At 39.2% G+C, this 25901-nt stretch overlaps 1 protein-coding gene across 1 annotated transcript; it reads right to left on the bottom strand.

Moving 5' to 3' along the window:
- Positions 1–6910: 6910 nt before the first annotated feature.
- LOC111058634 lies at positions 6911–9247 on the bottom strand. The gene is made up of 2 exons (XM_039432568.1): positions 8481–9247; positions 6911–7651 (listed from the first exon to the last, which is right to left on the bottom strand). Exons 1-2 carry the CDS (start codon positions 8886–8888, stop codon positions 7295–7297), a joined length of 765 nt encoding a protein of 254 aa, XP_039288502.1. The 5' UTR covers positions 8889–9247; the 3' UTR covers positions 6911–7294.
- Between the last annotated feature and the right edge of the window lie 16654 nt (positions 9248–25901).

The following is a 25901-nucleotide window of genomic DNA, read 5'->3' as shown; positions in this document are numbered from 1 at the left end:
TTGAGGTCCTCTTGCGATTCCATATGAAATCGACAAGCTGTGGGAGCCCGTGCACCGGACTTCTCTGAGTCCTAGTCTTCAGGCACTGGGTGTCTTCCTGGGGTCTGGATCGGTCTCGGAGTTCTTGCAAAGGCTTTCCTCAGCCTTTCTTGAGGTCCTCTTTGGATCCCTGATTGTATCAGCAAGCTACGAGAGCCTGTGCACTGGACTTCTCTACTGAGCTCTAAGTCCAAGTCCTTGGTCACCGGGTGTCTCCCTGGGGCCCGGATCGATCTCGGAGTTCCCACAAAGGCTTTCCCTAGCCTTTCTCGAGGTACTCTTGCGATTCCAGATTGAATCAGCAAGCTGTGGGAGCCTGAGCACCAGACTTCTCCAAGTCCTAATCCTCGGGCACCGGGTTTCTTCCTGGGGTCCGGATTGGTCTCGGAGTTCTCGCAAAGGCTCCCCCTAGCCTTTCTCAAGGTCCTCTTGCGATTCCGGATTGAATCGGCAAGCTGCGGGAGCCCGCGCCCCGGACTTCTCTCCTGAGCACTAAGTCCAAGTCCTTGGGCACCGGGTGTCTTCCTGGGGCCCGGATCGATCTCGGAGTTCTCGCAAAGGCTTTCCCTAGCCTTTCTTGAGGTCCTCTCACGTTTCGAGGTTCCAGTGATGATATACCAAGATGTAGTCAGGTTTGACCAAAACCTGATTGCTGCTGGTTGTAACAGGCAGGTTGATGCCCATACTCTTTGAAAAAGTCGAACAACACTCGTCCAAGTGTGTGTTGAATTGTGGAGCTTCCAGTGTCTGAGATTAACCACCTTCAACCTCAGACACAACTCCCGGTCATTGAAGGATTCAGAGTACACTCAAGTAGAGAAGGATTGGGAAAACTGACGCACTTTTTTGCTCGAAATCCCCCTCCCCCCTCCCCCCCCTCGTCTATCCCTCCTCCCCTTCCCCCCGCCTGTAGGGCGGGGGGTGTTCTAAAAATAGATTTTCCCTTCCCCCTGTCCAGTGGAGGTGAGGGGGAGAGAGAGAGAGGGAGATATATCTTTCTCTCTCTTTCTAAAAATAGATTTCCCCTTCCCCCTGTCCAGTGGAGGTGAGGGGGGTAAGATATCTCTCTCTCTCTCTCCAGGTGAGGGAAAAAAAATTTCCCTTTTAGGAGGAAAAATTCCCTCTCTCTCTACTGTCAAATTGAAGTGAATCCATATTTCTACATCTAATGCTATACTGACAGATTGAGGTGAATGATAGATGTGGGGAAAAAATCTCTTTGAGAGGGAAAAATTCCTTTGGTGTCAAATTAAAGTGAATTCATATTTCTACATCTAATGCTATACTGACAGATTGAAGTGAATGCATTTCGCTCTAATGCCAGACTCACTTTGAGAAATTCCTTTGGTGTCAGATTAAAGCGAATTCATATTTCTACATCTAATGCTATACTGACAAATTGAAGTGAATCCATTTCGCTCCAATGATATACTACGATGACAGGCTCAAGAGATAGAGATCTCCTTCTTTTACTCGTGCCATCTCTTTCCCGCACCCTTTGCGAAAGGAAAGGAGATAAGAATCAATTGAGAAATTCTCTCCCAGTATAGATGAGAGGGAAAAAATTCCCTTGGTGTCAGATTAAAGTGAATCCATATTACTCTAATCCAAAGTGAGGTCAATGACTCTCTCTACATCTAATTGAATTGAGAAATTCTCTCTCATCTAATGCTATAAATCTCTACGTTCTTTTACATTTTTTATCTGCAATATCGTACAAGCATTTCCAAAGTTCATCAGAATTTTTAACAACAGATAATGACGAATCATTTGTACAATCATAATGTAGATGACCGCTGTCTAGAATATTGAGCAGTTCGAAAATCTCAGATAGAATCGAAAAGTGTACATTTTCTGTTTTTGTTAACGGTAAATCAACATCTTGACATCCTGTTGAAAATTTAATATTCTTCGCAATTGAATCAAATTCATTAAATGAAATTGACATCAAGAGACGAGATAATTTTTTGAATTTTGAAAAACCATAACACTGCATCTCGCAGATGTTTGACGTGACTCGAATGAGGGGGAAAGAATTCTAAATTGATGAGATGCACGTGTTATAGGCGCACGTGCACTAAAGATTACCCCACACGTGCTGTCTGCTCTAGCTCTAAGCAGCAACTAAACTAAAAAACGTGAATGGGATATCGGAATGAAAAATCATTTGAAGGCAGAAAACGTTTATTTACACATTTCACTACAACAATACATAACTTCATCTTCAATTCTAATTAGCTTATCTATACATAAATTATGAGGACGATAATAACATAGATAGTCTCTTATATCATTTAAATTCACCGTGCTTAGAAAAATGTCTTTCAATTGCTTCGCCAAACTATAATTTTCAGGAGTTGATTTCCTAATTGCACTTTCACACTCATCGTACCAATCAATACAGTTTTTTAACCTCACTTCCAATTCGTTGTCGGGAGCCAACCACTTTCTCGGATCCATGTTGTTGAGCGAATGAAGAAAACTAAGTGTAGGCAGGAACTATTATAGAGTAATTAAGTGGTCTTTCTTCATCAATTGACGATAGACAACATGTACGCGCTTTATGCAGTCTCAATGCATGCAGGCAATAAACACACTGTAGATCCTTTCCGTTGTAGAAGAATCCATAACGAGCAAAGTTTCTTTTCTGTGAATTTGTGTACATTGGAGCCATTTTCATACTTTGCATTCGATTGTTTTCGCACAAGAAATTATTTGTTTGATACATATTTTTAAACAACAAAGAATTATAATGTTGAGCAGAGAATAACGCACAGCGAGAATGTGGTTTATTTTTATGAATGTTGCATGCAGCATAACACCATGAACTAGTGAAAAAGCTGAAATCAGGTTTTGGAAAATCCTCTGGTATGCATTGTACGTTGCTATGCAATCTTCTTAAAAACTTTGCTTTCTCAGTTCCTTTTGTGAAAATTTTCTCATAAGCTGCAAGGTAATCACGTATTAATGACTCACTGTATTCTAAATCTCCATCTTCCCATTTTATTTTATGATAGTGACGTTCTAACCATGTTACATCGTTATACAATTTTGCACTCAATTCTGTCTTTGCAAATGGTGATTTGAAATGGAACACAATATAATTATTAAACTGATCAATTATGGCAAGTTCTTTCACAATAATTTGATTACAATCTTGTTTAAACCAGTGAAGATCAACCGTAGCAATTTTAGCACTCGCTTGACCTTCTTTCTCTTCGCGGGCTTTGTCTCTCCCCTCAGCGGCGGCGGACTCCTCGAATCCTCCTTTGTCCTCCTCCACCTGCAGCGGCTTCGGTAATCCTTCGTCTCTCCCCTCCTCCTCCACCTCCAGCGGCTTCGGCGTACTGCACCTTGCTTCATAATAGAAACTATCAAGATCGCACTGAATACCAATAGAGCGAGTTTGTGGCTTGTCCAAAATATCAGAACACAAAGAATAGGACATGTTGGCTGTTCAAAGGTGAAACTGATAATGGCTTACATTTGTCGCAGTACACACCTTATATAACCTGCAGTGATGCACTCTATCAACAAATTACTGAACTTCTTTCACCATACTCGTGAGAGGTGTGTATTCCATCACACGATCGCTAATTAAAACGCAATACGCGGAAGTATTTGCAGGTACTGCACTTTTAAATTCCATTTCAATACGAACATCTGTCGATGATTTCAAATGACTTGGTTGGTGTGAACAATCTACAACAATCAGCGGTGTTGATTCACAAAATGTTTTAAAATCGATTTCTGTTCCGAGTTCGCTATTGATTGAATGATTATAATACGAGGGCGCGAAATCCAAGAACATCCGGTATAAAACCTCCTTCTTACCTAGCAGATTTTCATATGGATAATACTCACTGTTCAAATATACTTTAACATTGTAAATACCGCAGCTATCGAAATTAGATATTGATTTTTTTATTTTATTCTTACGATCAGTTTGAAATGCAATTATAACGTATTTTGGACTATCAAAACTCGATGTGGTACGAACTGCCCAAGAATGGTTAAGTGAATTTTGCAAATTTGGTAATTCACAAATTTCCCAATGGCGGAAACCTAATTTCAGTGGAGTGTCAGCATCGAGCAGTCTCAAAAATTTCAGTCTTACATGATCTTCTAAAGTTATGTAGGGCATGCGCCATTGCAGTTTTGTAATTTTCACACTAACGTTTGTTCCGCTTTGAGACTCAACACAATTTAGATCTGTCGGTGACCTCAATAAGACGAGTTCCTGTTTCAAATTTAAAATTATTCTTTGAAAATCTTCAAAAAACGGGAGGATTAATTTCAGCGGAACACAGAAAGTGAATGTATTATCCGTTAGCTCATATCCTGCTCTGTCAAAACCAGCCAAGTGATATGTGTTTTTATCGAGAGTATTTTTCACCAATATAGCTTTAATTGTGGATGTTAATCCAATCAATCTTGATTTAGAAATTTGCTGACCTGCTAATTCATATCGTATTTCGTCAAAAAGGTTACCGATTACGTTACTGCTTAATTTATAGTCTGCTGCAACTGGTGTATCGGCTGGGTCTTTTCCCGGTTTTGTACAGTTAACTGTTCCCTCAATCAATATGAATGATTTACAAGGTAAAGAATAGACATCTAAAGAATTTATGCCAATACGTGCCTCGTCAGAGTTTTTTATTTCCTGTCCCGAATAAACTGTATGAGTGTGAAATTGGAATTTAGTAATATCATTATAAAACTGAAGGTCTGTCTCCACATCCAGAATTTCACTAATTGCTGCCGCTCCCCCGCCTAACATGTCGCCAATCGACTATAAAACCCAACTTTTCTAATATTCTCGCGCTTTTAGCCGACAAAGCACGTTTGTTTTTAGGTGTTGTCGCTATCGCGTTCCTTTCTCTAATGACTTGATTGGTCTTATTCGAACGTGGGTTGAAAATAAGATAACCCATTACTTTTCACGTATGTGCAACCTAATTGTAATTGTATCTCCGCGGAAATCAATAAACGATCCGTTCTGGTCCGTTACCTTTACATTAATAGTTTGAATTCGATGTGTATTCAAAGGTACATAAATAATCGGTGATGGTACTTCGTTTATTAAATAACCGCTAGGAACCTTTGGTAAAAATTCGTAGATTACATGTTTTTGTTTTCCCTCAGAGTAACTGCCGCAAGCTAAATTACACTCAACAAGAATACTGTCAACGCTTGTTATGTTAACCAAATGTTTGGAATAATGCCATTTATTTGGCTGCAAAACAACATTATCAAAACCAAGTATCTTAGCAATCGAATCAGAACGTGTTAAATCAATGGCTTTATCAGAATGAATTTCAATCTTCATAGTATTTACGTTTGCACGTATAATAAGTTTATTCTTCTTGTCATCAATATTCAATTTATTCTTTAAAGATTTTATAATATCCTCAACTTCATATGCACCAGTATCCAACTCGATTAATCTATCACCATATTTGAAGCTGGAATTTGTTCCTTTGTTAATGTTTGCAATACTATTGTAACTGGAAAAATTAATCAATCCAATTTCCCATTCACGATTTTTATCCAATTCTATAATTTCTTGTAAATGTTCATAGAGATCACTTGTGTTAGATCGTAATGTAATAACCACCATCTTGTGTGTTCACCACAATCACTTAATTACAACTGATTTGCAAGAAACAATAATGTAAGATGACCACAAAAATCGCTATTTAATGGTTGCATATGCTCTACATTATAAAATATATTTACTCCATTTTCTTTTTTCCAATATTTGTCCAATTCGTATGGAGGTTGTAAATTTCCAATTGGATCAAAATACCAAACATTAGAACCAATTTTCTTATATGCTACCCAATGTGTCCCATCCTCGCTTTCCCTTGCTAAATTCACAATGGCATTCTCGTTTTTTAGAATTTTTTTGGGTAATGCATCTAGCATATATATGCCTCTTAACCGAATCTGTAATAATTTCGACCAATCAATCAAATCATAATTACTCAATTCTCCTTCAATATTCATGTCTTCTTCTTCTTCTTCTTCCTACTCTTCTTTGTTGTTGTTCTACGTTTCTTAACTTGAGGGAATAAACTCACTCCATATGATGCTGGTGGGGGTGGGGGTAGAAGTCTGCCACCACTTTTAGGAAAAGGCTTCAAAAAATATCCTTTTCCTGCAATATGCTTTTTCAACTGAGCTATAGCTTTGCGTCTAATATCGTTACTATAACTTCTCCTCTCCCCCTTCTTCTTCTTCTTCTTTCTCAAAGTCCCACCAAACGCCGCTTTAGCTTTCATAACGTTTGTAACAAGATAGCTAAGTGCTTTCTCGGCAAGGGGTGTTTGAGGATTTTTGAAAATGTCCCATGCAGCGTTCGCTAGAGCCCTGTCAGCTACCGCCCGAGTTTTATTATCACTATTTTGAGTATAGGCTATATCGTGGGCCTTGCAAGCTTTATCTAACGAATTTATACCTTGATCACCTCTCTTTAACCTTTCATTAACCTTCGTGCCCGGGCCACACCACTCGTATCCGGGAATATGATATTCTTCCCCCAGGTTATCAATTACCTTATTTAGAATAGTTGATGTTACATTACCTGCCAAACCTTTAAAAACTCTTGCTGCTGAACTCAAGATACCTTTACCCCGTTTCCTCGAACTCTGCTTTTTTCTCGAACTCTGCTTTTTTCTCCTACATACCATTTTTCATTACCTTTCAACTCAATGGTTGAACATTAACTGAGGTTAATTAATTAATCAATACATCAACTTGATTTGGTTTAATGTTCAACCAATGAGTTGGAAGTGAATTCATATTTCTACATCTAATGCTATACTGTCAGATTGCTATGATACATTGCTTGAATGATAAGAATATTATTTCAAATCTGAAAGGTGAATGTGATTTGAAAAGGGAAGAAATGATGCTGGGCCACCCACATCTGTGGGAGCACGAGAAGGAGGGGGCGAGAAGCTGGCAGCGCTTACCTCTAGCGGTGAGTCTACTGAGCATGCTCACAACAAACTATAAAAGACGGGCTCACCTTATTTAAATTATCATTCACAACAGAGCAGCTGAAGCATTTCTTCTTCTTCTGTGTGATATTCATTACAAACTTATCAACATCGTCAACAACAACAGGTAAGAATTGAAAACAATTTTTTATCAAATATGCACACATTTTATTGATCTATTCAACTATTCACATACATCTATACAATTCGTAACACATAAGTGTCCAAATTGTATACAGATATAAAAATTGTTAAGCTTTAACAATTTTTATATCTGTCCAATTTGGACACTTATGTGTTACTACTAACACATAATTTTTACACGTTTCGTTGAAATGCCGAATTTTTCCCGCATCAATGCAGGAAGCGAATCTTTGAGGGAGATACACCTCGCATTTGCTTCCTGCATTGATTATTTTTAAAATTATACGTCGCCCGTGCTGGTTTGTGTGCTCCCTCGCCGCGACGATGCGGTATGGTTGATCCTCCTCTAACTCTCGCAACGGGACCCATGGCTTGGGTAGTGGTTTGTTAACGAGTTCTACAAAGTCCAATTCAGCCTCCTTTATTAAGGGTACGAGAGAGGAGTCCTCATCCACCATACGTTTCTGTTGAAAAATATTTGATTAGTGTCTTATTTGTTTCAGATCTCTACATCAGATTATCATCGAATTCTCTGCATAAAGTGAGTAATATCAGTTATTGAAATATCATTGTTGCATGATCGAGTACTTTTAACAATAATATCTAAACAGTTCAAATAATATTTCCTTAGCATCAATTCGGTTCGAATAATATTTCCTTTGCATTCCAAGCACTTCAAATAATATTGGTAACATTGTTGCATGATTGGCTACTTTAAATAATAATAATATCTAAGCAGTTCAAATAATATTTCCTTAGCATCAATTCGGTTCGAATAATATTTCCTTTACATTCCAAGCACTTCAAATAATATTGGTAACAATGTTGCATGAGTGGCTACTTTAAATAATAATAATATCTAAGCAGTTCAAATAATATTTCCTTAGCATCAATTCGGTTCGTAATTTCCTTTACATTCCAAGCACTTCAAATAATATTGGTAACAATGTTGCATGAGTGGCTACTTTAAATAATAATAATAATATCTAAGCAGTTCAAATAATATTTCCTTAGCATCAATTCGGTTCGTAATTTCCTTTGCATTCCAAGCACTTCAAATAATATTGGTGACATTTATGCATGATTGAATACTTCAAACGATAATATCTCATAATACCATTTCTAATCAGTTCGAGGAAATATTGCTTGCATTCTAATCAGTTCAAATAATATTCAGATCAAATAATATTCATATCAAATAATCAAAGACTCGTATGTGCACAGATTTTTTAACAATCAATCACAGAAAAAAATCTGTGCATACACAAGTTAATAATATTTGTTGAAACTAACCTTTGATTGAGGGAGCACCCCATCCTCCTCTTCGCCGCTGACTTCACCCTCCTCGAAGTCGAGTTTCCTCTTCGCCTGCCTCTGCCTGATGTTGTTTGACAGCGTCGTCAACACAGCACGCCGCGGAGCCCACGTAGCTGCTGGACGCAAGCGTTGGATGGGGCTGTCCGGAATCACCATCTCGCCCCCTGGTGATGTTGGACGGTGTGGAGCGGGTGCAGTGGAGGCAGGAGCGGAGGCGGCAGCAGCAGCAGAAGAGCTGGCACAGGACTCAGCAGCTTTGCGCTGCCAGTAGTTTAGCACATGCTGCGGAGGCGGGCTATCCGGCAGGATAAAGGACGGTGAACTCATCTCGTGTGTGTGTGAAGTCTCTGTTGTCTCTGATGTAAATGGTAATTTTCCTCTCATCGCTCGTGTTTATATAGCATTCGTTTCTCTCTCTGTTCCAGACACGTGCGAGCGAGAGCGTGCCACAAGGCGAAAAAAATTCGAATTTCTCCCCCAACAACAACACGTGCTCCCAGATCGTTATCAGATTGTAAGTATGCCACACACGATCATTTTTCGAATAGCATCCATGTGTTAGAAGACGAAAAAAAAAAAATCTCGACTAGAACTTAGCATGAGACATTGCTAGAAATCCCCAATAAAACCCATGATTCTAATTTTATAATTCAAATCAATGTTAGATCCTTCAACATCAAAGTAAGAGCATCTCATTTTTCAAACATGAATCTTGTCAGCGTTTTCTATCATCAATATGACATTTTAATATTTTAACAGTAGCAAAGTTGTTGCATTTCATTTATTTACAATATTGCACACATACTTGATTTTGATCTTTCTTTGTCAATCCTGTTCTAAGCCTGTCTCATCTGCAGAATCTCCTAAAAAATTCCAGATAACTTGATTTAATTGTTCTTCTGTTAAATGAGCATTGTTTTCTATTATAACTTTTTTAATTTTATCGATAGAGTCTTTAAGATGCGCGCACGGACATCTCCATGAATCGGGGAAGTCACCATTGCCCCAGAATTTATCATATGATGAACCGTATAAATCACAAACAAGAATATGATTATAGTTATCACTATGCCAAACTCCTAATTTTTCATAGTCTCTCACAAAAGTTAAATATTGTAGATTTGTCCATCCTTTTTCTGCTAACTGTCCCAATATATCTAGGTGCGTGTCCAAGAGTTCACTTAATTTATATTGATATCTCATTTTTTCTAAAGGAACAGAATGGTATTCACTTAATTGATTAAAATGTCTATCTATAATGAATTGAACGAACAAATCTGAAGACTTTAACTCAGTCTCCACACCAAACACATTATCCATCTCAGTACACTAGCTTGATGTTGTATCAGCAAAGAGAAGATCACAACTAACAGAGTACCTTGCTCCAGCTTATTATTATTATTATGAAAAGCACACTCTAGCGATAATTTATTGTACTTTATAGCACTCTATTTCTAATAAATATTTCACACCATAGAGGAATAGCATTCTCGATTCAGTTATTAAATATTTCACAACATAGAGGAATAGCATTCTCGATTCAGTTATTAAATATTTCATTGTTTTCACAGCATTTTCTCACCTCTCAACTCGAGTTCCGAACCTCATAACCAGTTGAGCTCTCGTCGAGACAACACAGCTGAGAGGAATCATAGGACGGTCACCTGAGAGGAATCAATCATAGCATAATCATCTACACCTGTATCCTGCTATCTACACCTGTAGCCCGCTATCTACACTCGAGGAGATTCACGCAGCATCAAGCACTACATGTAAGTACATTTTTACTTTGATTTTATCCTCTGAGGAGGAAAATAGTCCTCCGAGGAGAGGTTTTCTCCTCCGAGGACAGGTTTTCTCCTCCGATGACTATTTTTCTCCTCCGAGGACAGGTTTTCTCCTCCGAGGAGAAAAAACCTTCTACAATATACTGCATGCATGCGATTTATCTTTAGAATATGCTATATCCGGAACATCCAAGCCCCGCTCTTCTTTCTCACACTCATCGTATAAACAAAACGGTAAATGAATTACTTTTTCAATTGGTTCACCGATAATATATTTACAATAGACACATTGCAGATAGAATGGATTTTTATGTAAGAAATAACCATTTCTCGCAAAATACTCTGCTTTATTGCGTAATGATTTACAAAAGTCACAATGTAGATGGTGTGGAGGTAGTTTTTCAAAGTACTCTCCTTGGACGGATGAATCTTCTACACAATTAAAAGTTGAATATCTTTCTTCATATTCTCGTAGAATATTATTATCGTAATTCTCCTCTTCAATTGTTATATTATCTTTCCTTCTACAGTTTGGACTGTACCTTGCATGTTCTATTGCTGGTATGTCACTTTCTTCCCATTTTCCCAAATAAATTGAACAAAATACACATCGCACAATGTCTGGTGGAGATGAGAATATAAATCCCTCTTTCGCCATGTTTTCCGCGGACAAATGCGGAGAAGATTTCAACCATCTTTTATCAAAAGATAATAATCTTAATCTTTCATGCAACATTATGTGATCTTGAGATATCATTTTCACACACCCTTCTTCTACCAATGACAATTCACAACTAAACATGTTGTTGTTGTACTCTATCTCATCCTGATCGTTTTGTTTTTTCAGAATCATGCCGAGGGAACGCAGACTACGTGGTATCAATTCCGCAGCAGCCCGCCATCGCATCAGCCTCGATGAGGAGGATATCGACATCACCAGCGTGCTCGAGAGCTCGAAACGTCGAGTTTTCGATATAATTAGGGAACATGCCGCACGCTATGATGGGAATGTAAAGTGGTTCATAGTCCTCAACGTTTTGCTGTATAAATTAGTGGTGATGGATGACAAGCAGGTTGGTGACTCTGTCTCATCTCTAATAAATCTACATAGTTACTCCAACATAGCACTAAACGTGCTTGAGAACTATGAAGAGTTTAATGAGCATTTCATGTTAGCTGTGAGAAAAATCCTCTCATCTTTTGAAAATTTCGTAAGACATGGGAGTGGATGGGTGCTAAAGAAAATTGAATCACTGGATGTGAACGTGATTAAATTTAATCCTATATACACATCCAGTTTCATTCAAACACCCCAGTTTTTGAAAAACAAAAAATGTATTATAAATGTGAAAAATCTCTCTGACGAAAAATGCTTTTTATGGTCAGTGCTCGCGTATTTCCATCAGAAGCCAAGGAACTCGGACTTAAGTGTAAAGTATTTGAGCAAGTTTGCTCACACACTTAATACGCGAGGTGTAAATTTCCCGGTGACGACACGCGATATTAAGAAATTTGAAATACTCAATCCGGACATTGCAATTCACGTCATCGCGTATGACAACAAAAAGTTTTTCCCCTTCCGTACAAGCATTTTCCGCACTCGTAAACACCAAATTAATCTTTTAATGCTAAAAGGCGATGCAGGAAAAACTCATTTCTGTTTAGTAAATACCGCGAACGGGAAAAACGGGCTATCTCGTCTTCTCTCCCACCTTTCAAAATCCCACGGTCAAGTACATGTTTGCAATTTCTGTTTTCACCGGTTCACATCAGACAAAACTCGAAATGTAGACGGTAAAGCAAATTTGTTGAAACATGTGGAACTTTGTTGCAAGTTTGAATCTCAGCGCGTTTCATATCCTAAACGCGGAGAGACAATTAAATTCAAGAAACTAGGCGCGACGTTGAAGAAAAAGTACACCATTTACGCGGATTTAGAAACATACGTTGTTAATATCGATAATGATGATGATGATTCCGATTCTGATGAAATTACTCGTAGTTACACAAAGAAAACGGCGCGTCATATTCCCTGCGGGTATTGTTTCGTTGTTATCGATGTTAACGGGGAAATCGCTCACGGACCTGTACTCCATAGATCGAGTAGTTTAGACGAAAAAATCATGGAGAAATTTCTTCAGGAAATTACAGATCTCGGTGACATTTTGTATGAGGATATGAAACGAGAAATTCCGATGCAAGCTTTATCCGAGAGTCAAGAGCGTGAATTTCAAAATTCAGTAAACTGCGGGCTTTGTGCTGAACCGTTTTTAGACAGCGATATTAAATGTCGTCACCACGCGCATGAAACCGGTAATTACTTGTGTGCGGCACATGTTTCTTGTAATTTAACAGCTCGTACTCCGGAGTACATATCGTGTTATTTTCATAATTTCTCCGGTTTTGATTCGCATTTTATTCTAAAATCGCTCGGTAAATGTAAAAAAGAAATTTCCTGCATCGCAAATACGTCAGAGAGATTTTTGACACTTTCAGTAGGCAAAATTAAATTTTTAGATTCCTACAAGTTTATGTCTGAATCCTTGGAAGTATTGGTGCGTAATTTGGTAGAGAGTACAGACATGGAAAAGAAGTTCGAACGATTATTTTCGGTGTTTGATGATCCACCTCGCGAACACAGACAGCTCTTGTTGAAAAAAGGAGTATATCCCTACTCGTACATGAGCTGTCCCGAAAAATTCGCGGAAACATCGCTTCCTCCCATCGAATGTTTTCATAACGACTTAACTGATACACCTCTGTCTCGCGAAGAATATGAGCATGCGCAAAGAGTGTTCTCAACATTCAAGCTGAAAAATCTGGGTGAATATCACGATTTTTATTTATGTTTGGACGTAATGCTATTAGCAGTAGTTTTTGAATCCATGAGGTCTACGCTTTTTAGCTCATACGGCCTCGATGTGACCCATTTTGTTTCCCTCGCGCACTTCACCTGGAATTGCATGCTGAAACACACTAAAGTCGAACTGGAATTACTAACAGATCCGGACATGCATCTTATGTTTGAGGCGGGAATGAGAGGCGGGGTCTCATTTATCGGTAAACGTTATTGTGAGGCGAATAACAAACATCTACCCGAAACATACGATCCTTCAAAACCGTCTAATTATCTGCTTTATATCGATGCAAACAGTTTATACTCGGAAGCTATGAGCCGAAGCTTGCCTGTTGGAAATTTCAAATTCCTCTCAGAGGAAGAAATTTCCAGCCTTGATTTCGCGAATTTGGACAGCAATTCAGAAACCGGGTATATAATAGAATGTGATCTCAAGTACCCCCAAGAGTTACATGATAAGCATGCGAGCTTCCCCCTTGCTCCTCTCCACCAAACCCCGCCGCGCGAATTGCTGTCGAACTACCAAACAAATGAGAACGGTCAAACTGGAACCAAAAAGCTCATGAACACACTTTTCGACCGTGAAAAGTACATTGTTCACTATGTCAATTTAAAGCTCTACCTTCAGCTCGGTTTGAAATTATTGAAAGTGCATCGCGTCATTAGCTTTTCCCAATCTCCCTGGCTGAAAAGCTACATCGACTTCAATATCCGGAATAGACAGAACGCGAAAAATAAATTTGAAATATCCTTCTTTAAGGCCTGTTGCAATCTGATATTTGGTAAGACAATTCAGAGTAGTCGTAAGCAAATGAATGTTAAAATTATCACGGATGAAAAACGGTTAGATAAGTACATTTCAAACCCGCTATGTAAACGCTGGCAAATAATTAGTCCGAACGTGATCGCGGTTTTCTCTCGTAAGTTGGAACTTAAAATGAACAAGCCTGTCTATTCCGGCTTCAGTGTACTGGAGTTGAGTAAATTCCATATGTACGATTTTTTCTATTGTAAATTACAAAAAATTATACCGTGGGATCGTATAGAACTGTGCATGACTGACACCGACAGTTTTCTTCTAAACCTTAAAGTCGAAGATGTGTATCAGTTGATTAGAGAAAATTTGTCCCTTTTCGATACTTCTAACTATCCACCTTCCCACCCTTGCTTTTCCATGGAGAGAAATAAAGTTGTAGGAAAGTTCAAGGATGAGACCGGGTCAAAGCCTGTCCATAGATTTCTCGGACTTAGATCCAAACTTTACTCATATTTAGTTTGTAACGAGAATGAAGAACTTGTAAATAAATGTATAGCAAAGGGTGTACAGAGCGGAGTAAAATGTAGAAAGCTTAATTTTAATTTATATATGAAATCATTGTTTGAACGTAGTGAACATGTAGAAAAATTTAATATGTTAAGATCGTATAATCACACCATGTATCAGGTTGAATGTGCAAAAATCTGTTTGAGCCCTTATGATGATAAGAGGTATATTGCTGAGAATGGTGTTGATACTCTCCCATTCGGACATTATAGAGTGCCCACAACACTCTAACTGATTGGTCAGTATGTCCCATGACAATCATCCAACACCACTGATTTTGATTTGTCTGTTGTAAATATCATGAATATTATTAGATCTAAGTTAGCTTTAGAGCTTCATAGCGTGCCGCGTGTGAACTATCCCACTCGCAAATATGAGTTGAAAAGTGAAAAAGACTTGCTTCAAGCCGATCTCATTGAGATGACAAGTTTATCACGTTTTAATAAGGGTTACAAATATATCTTAGCTGTTATTAATTGTTTTTCAAAATTTGCATATTGTGTACCATTAAAAGACAAGACAAGCCAATCTGTATTTAACGCTCTCGAGCCAATTATTTCTAAAAATAAAGGAGTTAAGCTGTTCCAAACAGATCAAGGAACAGAATTCTTTAATTTAAAAGTTAAAGCATTATTAGATAGATATAGTATTAAACATTATCATGTTTTTACTGATAAGAAAGCCTCCATAGTTGAAAGGTTTAATAGAACACTTAAAGCAAAAATTTATAGATATTTAACTGAACATGGAACCAAAAACTGGTCATCACAACTAGACAGTTTAGTTCGAGATTATAATGCAACAATGCATTCATCCATTAGAATGAAACCTGAAGATGTGAGGAAAAAAGATCGTAATCATGTTTTAATGTCATTGAATTCTGCATTCAATAGACGATATAAATTGAAAAATTCAAAACCGAAATTTAAGCTAGGAGATGTTGTACGAATCTCAAAGAAAAGGGTTCTTTTCGATAAATCTTATAACATAAACTGGAGCGCAGAGTATTTTGTAATTCATTCTATATTTCCTTCTCAACCTGTAACGTATAGCTTGCGAGATCTAAACGGAGAAGTAATTAGTGGTAGGTTTTATGCAGAAGAAATTAAAAAAACACAATTAAATGAATCGGAGAGACAAGTGTATTTGATTGAAAAAATATTAAAACGTGATAAAAAAGGACTGCTAGTGAAATGGATTGGGTTTTCAACGCCTAGTTATATTAGTAAGGATCAACTATTAGATGAAAAATAATCTTTTGTAATCTATTGTAAATATCATGTAAATTTATTGTAAATAATCTATTGTAAATATCACGTACATTTATTGTAAATAATCTATTGTTAATCTATTGCAAATACATTCCATTCAGTGTAAATATATCAAAGATTTGGTGTAAATATAATACGTCTCTATCAAAAAATGCTTCTCAGTTTCATTTTAATCTGAAGTTTTATTTGCTAAGGCTCAAGCGTTCTCGTGAAGAGGGTGCGGGAGAGAGAGAGGGTACGGGTGAGAAACTTCTATCAGTGCATTGAAAGGGGAGAGCGCTTGCATCCCGATGTGATAAGCTATGGTGTGTGCTGTCTAGCGCACAACCTCTTCCTCCTTGATAACTTATCAGTTCCTTATCAGATCGCATGCTGTACACGTGACTAACATGATTCCGATAGTAAATTTCGACAATGTTATAAGAGAGAAAGAAATGCCAACATGGTGTAAAAATGGTAAGTTATTACCACATAATGCAAGGATCCTTATAATAGGCTCTTCAGGTTGTGGCAAGACCAATTTACTATTTAATTTAATTTTTTCAAAGAATGGGTTGAGATTTAAAACTATATACTTGCACACGAAGAGCGAGTATCAAGATAAGTACTTGTTTTTGAGAAAAGTCTTTTCAAAAATGAAGGGTATTGAATTTCATATAAACAGCAATTCGGAATCTATAGCTCACCCCAACAAAATTCAACAATTTTCTCTTGTCATTTTCGATGACTTCCAACTTAATCACGTGCCTCAAATAAGAGAATATTTTACCATGGGTCGACATCGTAATATTGACACTGCATATTTAATTCAGAGTTATGGGGCCACACAGAAACATTTCACTAGGGACAACGCAAATATGATAATAATCTTCAAGGTAGATTTATTGAGTCTGAAATTAATTCACAGAGATCATGTTGGAGCAGATATTTCTTATAAAGATTTCGTTAAACTTTGTCATACAGTTTGGAATCGTAAACCTCATAATTTTCTAACTATTATGACCGAGTGTGGAATTAATAGCGGGAAGTACCGAGATTCGCTCGATACGTTTCTTACCGTTCAGTAGAGATTAATTCTTTGTGCAGTCATGTTGTCATACAGCAGGAAGCTGAATAGAAAGGAGGTTGGTTTAATCGAAAAGATTAAGAAATTGAGAAAAGTAATTAGAGAGAAGCATAAAAGCTTAGTCAATTTTGAAAAGCGATCGGAGGAATATAATAGGAAAACGCTCTCCCCGTTGATAGAGCCCATAATTGAACTGGGAAAAAACAAATTCTCACACTCTGATGTAAAACCAAAAAAGGAACAAGTAAAAGAGGAGAGTATGGAAATTGATGATAATGAGGAGGGAGATGAACAGAGTTATGAGAGTTCAGCAGACAATTTTTTAAGCTCGACTAAATTTGAAAACAGTTTACTTGGTTCTAGCAGAAACGACGATGTGCTGTCACAATATCTAAAAACGTTTCATGCGGAAAAACAGAATAATTCAATCAGTTATGGAATTTCATATAATTCTAAAGATGACGTGTATTATATTGGTAATCAGCAAGTAATATTTGTTGACGGTTATATAGATATTGATAGTGAAAGATTTCGATTAACACACGGTCTACTTGAGTTATTATTCAGTGCGAGACCAAACTCAAATCTTTATAATCAAAGAGATCTGGATAAGTATAAAAAAATCTTAACACTTACAGGTATACATTTAGATCGAAGAGGCTATGTTAAACGAAATCAGGGAATTAAATCGCAAATGATTCAAAAGTTATTTCCCAGTAAAAAAATTAGTAAAAAGAAGGGTTGGGGTTTATTGAAATTTGCAAAAAATAATTCTCATGATAGAATTTATCAATACTTTGATAATTTTGACGAATTAGTGGAAAGATTAAATTTACTCTATTCCTCAAAAGCTAGTGGGAACAGTGGGCATGATGTGGAAATCGCGAGTATAATTGAAGAGCTAAAAGAAGCAAAATTAATTGTTTAGTGTCACGATGACTCTACATCGATTCGGACGAATTGATACGGGTAGTGCTAGCGGAGCTAGTCTTACGTGTGATATTGACTCGATAACACAGAAGATAATCGAATCGATAAATCAGCAAGGAATCAGCGAAGCTGTGAAATTTTATTTAGATTCGCAAATAACCAAACTCGTTTCGGAAAATACAAAGAATATTGGAGTGAGCATAATTGAAAGAGAACATATTCTAAGCACGTTACAAAATTTCAGTACTAATATCGATAAAGCTATTGGAGAGAGAACTCAAACTCTAGAGAGTGCTTTAGGAGAAGTGAAAACTTTAACAGACAGCTTTTCATCTCAGTTGCTCAGTATTAACAACGATAAAGTTGATAAGGCTTATTTAGATGAAAAATTAAAAGCCGTATCAGATAAAATTAAGAATTTGGAGGTGCTGGACAGAAACTATCTCAATACTAAATTGAAACAACTTAGTACAGAAATTTTTACTAAAGTAAATGAAACACACCCATCGGGAATTGATAAGCAATATTTAGAATCTACTTTGCAGAAATTGATTAGTTCTTCATTAACAAAGGAAGAGTTTGAAAAACGATTATCTGAAATGGCGAGTGCAATAAAAGCTAATATTATGGAGGGTATTGAGCAGTTTATTACAAAAGATGCTATTGCTATTCTGATTAATCAAATTGCAGAAAAGTATGCAACTAAAAATGATATTGGAGATTTTATTAAGAAAAACGAGATGGCAGACGCTGTGAAAAGCGTTCGTGATGAAATAGCTGAGGCAATTAAAAATTCGGAAGAGGGTGCTGTCATGAGACTGCAATGTTCGGCCCCATTCATTGACTACCTAAGTTTATTTATCCACAGAATCGCATTAGACATTGTATCGAAATACGCCGAAGTGTCTTTCCATATGAATTGGATTGAGGCAAAGGATCATGGGCTTAACGAACATCAGGTAGTGCAAATTATTACAGAAAAAATGGATTTGGTCAAATATAAAGACTTTATATTGGCGCCGAAAACATAAAATCTTGAGTTGAGTGTGAGAGAGTGAACGTTTCAGTCTAGACGAGTGTGATTGATTGTATAAACACATGTGTGAGAGAGACAAAACCTATAGTTTCAGTCTAGACATTTTTGAGTATATCGATAAATCTTTTAAAGGTTGAGTGAGACAACACCTATAGTTTCAAATTTCAGTCTAGACCACCATGATTGACATTTTTGAGTATATCGATAAATCTTTTAAAGGTTGAGTGAGACAACACCTATAGTTTCAAATTTCAGTCTAGACCACCGTGATTGACATTTTTGAGCATATCAATAAATCTTGAAAAAGGTTGTGTGAGTGAACTTCAACACCTATAGTTTTCACCCTAGACATTTTTGACTATATCGATAAATCTTGAAAAAGGTTGTGTGAAGTAACTTTAACGACTAAACACTTGTCACATAAATCGATTTTTTCATGTAACGGTTTTCGATGCAGGAGTTATTGGGGTTAGCAAGGGACCTCACAGGGAGCAGAGCAGATGTGAGGCACGCGCGAGCGAATGCACTTGTCACTTTACTCTAAAGAGGTGATATGTTCCCATTATAAAACTTATACTAGATTCCTTCCTTTCGTAATGCTGGTGAGAAACGTTTCACTACTACAGTATAGGAACGATCGATCAAAATGGAACTTGATTCTTGTCTCCTTTCCTTTCGGAAAGGGTGCGGGAAAGAGATGTGACGAGTAAAAGAAGAAATGCTGGTTGTGAGAAGCGAGGGGAGCGTATAACATTAGTATAACATTCTTCCTTTACTCGGCTTAGAGAAGCGTGCGGGAAAGAGATAAGGATCAATTGAGCAAAGAGATGACACGAGTAAAAGAAGAAGAAGAAATGCTGGTTGTGAGAAGCGAAGGCAGCGTATAACATTAGTATAACATTCTTCCTTTACTCGGCTTAGAGGAGGGTGCGGGAAAGAGATAAGGATCAATTGAGCCCGTCATCGTAGTATATCATTGGAGCGAAATGGATTCACTTCAATCTGTCAGTATAGCATTAGATGTAGAAATATGAATTCGCTTTAATCTGACACCAAAGGAATTTCTCAAAGTGAGTCTGGCATTAGAGCGAAATGCATTCACTTCAATCTGTCAGTATAGCATTAGATGTAGAAATATGAATTCACTTTAATTTGACACCAAAGGAATTTTTCCCTCTCAAAGAGATTTTTTCCCCACATCTATCATTCACCTCAATCTGTCAGTATAGCATTAGATTTAGAAATATGGATTCACTTCAATTCGACAGTAGAGAGAGAGGGAATTTTTCCTCCTAAAAGGGAAATTTTTTTTCCCTCACCTGGAGAGAGAGAGAGAGAGATATCTTACCCCCCTCACCTCCACTGGACAGGGGGAAGGGGAAATCTATTTTTAGAAAGAGAGAGAAAGATATATCTCCCTCTCTCTCTCTCCCCCTCACCACCACTGGACAGGGGGAAGGGGAAATCTATTTTTAGAAAGAGAGAGAAAGATATATCTCCCTCTCTCTCTATCCCCCTCACCTCCACTGGACAGGGGGAAGGGGAAATCTATTTTTAGAACACCCCCCGCCCTACAGGCGGGGAGAAGGGGAGGAGGGATGGACGAGGGGGGAGAGGGGGGAGGGGATTTCGAGCAAAAAAGTGCGTCAGTTTTCCCAATCCTTCTCTACTCACTCAAAGCACGAGTTGTACTATGTTGTTAGCTGCGCGCTGCTTCCTTCACTTCTCTGTCGACCGCTCGCACTAGACTTCCCAACTAGACTGCCGTCTACCAGCCTTTTACGACTCTCTCTCAGTGGCCGAGATGTAGGGGAGTAAGAATGTGCATCACTGCTGAGTGGTAGCCCAGTGGCTGGTTGCTCGTTGACCTCTGTGATTCCATCAGAGATAACCGAGCATCTTATAACAAGCCCCAATCTCAATTCCCTTCATTAGTTACGATATACATCGTGACACACTGTTCCTACTAAGGGAAGGGGGGGAAAGAGATGGGAAGGAAGCTTTTCCAAGGAGGTATCGAAGAGCTGTGCCGTGCTTCCGCACTGCGTGGAGACACCGTGCCTTCCCACTGCAAAGGGGACGCCGTGCTATCGCACTGCAAGAGTCGCTGTACTTCCACACTGCTAAGGGACGCCGTGCTCCCGCACTGCAGGACAGAGTCGCCATGCTTCCACAAAGCAAGGAGACGCTATACTCTTAAACTAAAAAGGAACGCCGCACTTCCGCACTGCAAGAGTTGCCGTGCTTCCACACTGCCAAAGGATGCCGTGCTTCTGCACTGCAGGATAGAGTCGCGGTGCTTCCACACTGCAAGGAGACGCCGTGCTATCGCATTGCAAAAGGGACACCGTACTTTCGCACTGCAAGAGTGGCCGTGCTTCCGCACTGCCAAGGACGCCGTGCTTCCGCACTGCAGGGAGACACTATACTCTCTAACTAAAAGAAACGCCATGCTTCCACGGCAAGAGTTGCCGTGCTTCTGCACTGCTAATGGACGCCGTGCTTCGGCACTGCAGGATAGAGTCACCATGCTCCTGTGTGTCATGTTTTCACACTGCGTTCTATGTTTTCACACTGCATGCCATGTTTTCACACTGCATGCCGTGTTTTCACACTGCGTGCCATGCTTTCGCACTGCTTTCCCACACTGCTGTGGTCTAGCTCGCGCACTACTTTTGCCGGGCTTGTGCCCTACGGGCCAGGCTTTCGCCCTGCATGCCGTGCTTGCGCACTGCATGCTGTGCTTGCGCACTGTGTGCTGTGCTCACACACTGCATGCTGTGCTTTCTCACTGCGTGCTGTGTTTTCACTGCCAAACTTCGCGGTGCTTGTGCACTGCATTTGCCGGGCTTGCGCCCTGCGCGGCCGTGCTTTTGCACCGCCAAACTTCATCATGCTTGCACACTGCATTTGCCGGGATTGTGCCCTGCACAGCCGTGCTTCCGCACTGCCAAACTTTGCCATGCTTGGGCACTGCATTCGCCGGGCTTGCACCTTGCGCAGCCATGCTTGCGCACTGCCAAACTTTGCTGTGGGGTGCTTACAGCTTTACCCAAGCCCGACGTCCATTGGGAAGTTGCACCTTGATCCTAGGGCGCCCGGAGCTAGGGTACTTTCCAGGATGGGAGGATTGGTGGGTCATCTTCTTGACCGAAGGTCAGTCCCCAATGGTTACGAGGGCAAGGCCTTGTCCATGGTCGGCGGCGGTCAGACAGATAGGCGGCATAAGTTCCATTATGTCAGATACTCCATGGTTGGCAGTGGCGTTTGGGCGGGGAGTCGTCGGTGGTTGGCTGCAGGAGGCTGGTAGCCCACCAGCACTCTCAGGAGGTCTGTGTGGTTCGGCGGAGGCTGCTCCCCAAGCCTTGTTGAGGCCCCTCTCCTGAATCCAGCACTGTGTGGGGAGAGTCGGGGTTGCCGGCTGTGTTGAGTTGCAGGGAGAAGTTGTGGGTTGCACAACCTCCTCAGGAGTCCCATATGCCGGAGAAATGTATAAGTTGCCTCCTCCTCCTTCCAGTAGGGCATCCACATCCTCCGTAGGGACTTCTGGTATCTCCATCAGGGAGCCGGCGGCAGCAGAGGTCGATGTGAGATGAACCTCGGGTCAGTCCGAGCCAGCAGGGGTCTCGGAAAAAGACAGACCCATCATGACCACTACATCGCGGTTGTGTCCCAGTCGCAAAGTGGGGAGGACCTTGAACAATTCGCTTGAGGCAGCTTCCACCAGGGTATCTACAGGAGGGGTTCGCCGTTGAAGGAGCCGGAGAAGCTGCTGCCCAATAATCCTCTCGGCTTGCCAGCGGGTCAGGCCTTCTCGGACGTGTTGAAAACCCTGAACGTCCCATCCCTGGATGCGTCACAGTCTTTTAACTTGGCAAAATTTTGCCATGACGGCGTGGTCTGCATCATAGTCCTCAGTGGTGGTCTGGTGCCCCTGGTCAAGGATGGTGGTGAGTGCTTTCTTCCGATTCACTATGGCGAGAGCAATGCCTCCTCGCCGTATCAGAGGAAAACCAAGGAGGATGTCGCTCCTCAAATTTTTCAATACTTCCCAAAGTCCTTCTGGGGAGTGACCCGCATGCCGGGTACGTAGAGCCTGGAACAGTGAAAACCTTCCCTTCTCGGTCGAGGACAGCTGCTCAATCTTGCGGAGCACTTGGTTGGTGAATGAGGTGCGGAAAGATGGCATTTTCCACAGGGTAGATTGAGGAAGGAAAACGAAGTAAAATCGAGAGGAAGGTGATGAAAAAAGAAATGAATGGCACTGAAGAAATGAGGAAGCCGATGATGGCGCTTATTGATTTCGAAGAAAATACAAGACAAATAACTAGGGAAAAATGCAATAGGAAACGAAACAGAGTTTGTATAAGAAGTCGAAGAAAACAGTACAGTGATGAGAGACTCGAAAGAAATAATCAAAAATCACAGTGTCCAATAATAATGAGCTGCTCTACAATAGCCGGTAACCTGATATTGACTGCATGGTAGCTCACAACAGAATGACAGAGTGGAGTCAGAGAAGCAACAATAAACAGGAGAGAAAACAGGAATAATCTGGAATTATTGGCTTGAATAAAATGAAAAACAATGCAAGATCAGGCGAGAATAATCTGTATAATAGACAAAACAAGTTGATTATTTTATCTTATCGCAAGCGACGACCGCTCAACAGTCACATAGCACTGAGATTCAGATTAAACTGGCAGAACCAAAGAATAGGATGAACACTGTTTCCCAATGCTCATTCTAATATGAGAAGATGACAAAGTCTTCTCTTATTAATTTCCTTAATAGAATTAATTTATTGAAGATTTTTTTTTCTATTGGTCAATACTATAGCCATCTAGTCTAAAGACTAATGAGCTAATTTTTTCTATCCTAAATTACTACTTGAAAAATTGAACAGTGAATTTCTCATTAGAAACTCTTACTGCTATTTTTTAATTAATATGTACACTCATTGACTGCAATATAGAAGCTAGATTCACTCAATCACTGCTCCGCTCTTTCACTGGACACTACTTGAACAAGCACTACACTAGTTCAAACGGTTTCCTCCTTTTGAGCCTCCGCACCAACCCTCCATTGTCTAGCAGCTGGATCGCCTCGACATTGTCGTGTTGGTGCAGTCGCCCCTCATGCCTCTCCACATGCCTCTGGATCTCGGTGGACACCAGATCGACGTGAAGGTTTCTATGAAGATCGCTGTTCCTGACATACCAAGGAGCATCCACAATGTTCCTTAGCACTTTGTTTTGAAAACGTTGAATGACATTGATGTTGCTGTCTTTGGTACACCCCCAAAGTTGTATACCATACGTCCATACTGGCTTTGATATCTGTTTGTACAGAAGTACTTTGTTTCGGATTGAAAGGACGGAGTTTCTTTCGATCAGCCAATACAGCTTCTTATATTTGATTCGAAGCTCTTCTCTCTTCTTCTTGACATGGGCCTTCCAGCGAAGCTTTGCATCCAAGGTCATACCTAGATACTTGCCATCATTAGCATATGGTACAACTTGGTTATTGATAGTTATTGGTATGGGCAGGTCCTTCTTATTGGTAAAATTGATGTGAATCGACTTTGTTTCATTCAATTTCATTCTCCACTTTCTAGTACAATCTTGAATTTTGTTGATGGATCTCTGTAGTTTCTCTGTTGCAATATGAATATTACTGTCTACTGATAATATGGCTGTGTCGTCTGCAAATGTTGCTGTAGTATTCTCATCAAGGCTGGGAATATCGCTGGTATAGAGTAGGTAAAGAACTGGTCCCAGAACACTGCCTTGAGGAACTCCTGCTTTAATTTCCTTCAAATCAGAATATGAACTTTCATGCCTGACCCTAAAGTATCTGTCAGTGAGATAAGATTGTAATATATCTGTATATTGCTTTGGTAGCACTTTTTTGAGCTTGAAAATGAGACCTTCATGCCATACTTTATCAAAAGCTTGCCCTATATCAAGGAAAGCTGCTGAACAAACTTTTTTCTCTTCCAAGCACTTCTCTATTACATTTATAATCCGATGCACTTGATCTATTGTTGAGTGTTTCACTCTGAAGCCAAATTGGTGATTTGGAATTATGTGCTGTCTCTCAATTATTGGTTTTAGCCTACTAAGTGAAATCCTTTCAAACAACTAGGATAGGACCGGTAACAATGATATTGGCCTATATGATGATACTTCATGTGGCTCTTTACCTGGCTTCGGTAGCATTATAACCTCTGCTACTTTCCATATTCCTGGTACGAATTTTAGTCTGAAAGAAGCATTCAAAATGTTTGTTAATTTCACTATTGCTTTCCTTGGTAGGTGTTTGAGGACTGAGCCGGTTATCATGTCAAATCCAGGGGTTTTTTTGTTATTCAGATTTCTTATTTCTCTTTTCACTTCTTCTACTGTGACACGCACTATTTCTTGATTCGGCTGTAAGATATTCTCATCCGCTTCCAATGTTTCGTCTTCACCTGAGTTGATTGGCTGGAAAACGACAGAAAACGGCAGATTTATTGAAGATGAAAATATAGTCACTGAAAATGTCCACAAGCACAGGCCGTGAGAAACTTGGATCCGTCTACCGAACATGACTAAATCACAATTAGAACAATAGCACAATAGAACTTCGACTACTGCAATACCAATACAGCTCAAGTAATCTTCAAAACCGAGATGGAATTAAATGAGTTGAAATAATGAAGATTTTAATTCACTTATCACAGGCCTTCAGGTTCTTTTCATTTCCAATAAAATATTGGAGCAAATGAATCATATTTGAAACCAACAAAAATATGATTGTAGTGCATCATACTATAGTGAGGTCCATGTAGTAACAACAGCTGTAGTTTTCTGCAAAGTGTGTAGTTTTTAGCTCAAAAATTTCTAGTTTCATTCAAAATTTAGACTTTTTAAATAATTTTTAAGTTACTGTTCTAGATTTTTTAATTTCAAACTAATAGTATCTATTTGATTCAAAATTTGCTCGTTTATCTGAGTATTGAAGAGTGTAAATTGTATTTTGGAAAGTGAAAGTGACATAACCAACATTTTGATTTGGACAGTATAATGTAAATTGGAAATGGGACAGTTTTGGGCATGAGCCTGTTGTGCCTTTCCTCATGTCA

The sequence above is a fragment of the Nilaparvata lugens genome, chromosome 7 (genome assembly GCF_014356525.2).
Source record: "Nilaparvata lugens isolate BPH chromosome 7, ASM1435652v1, whole genome shotgun sequence".
Taxonomy (NCBI): Eukaryota; Metazoa; Arthropoda; class Insecta; order Hemiptera; family Delphacidae; genus Nilaparvata; species Nilaparvata lugens.
This window is presented reverse-complemented; position numbering and strand designations above follow the sequence as displayed.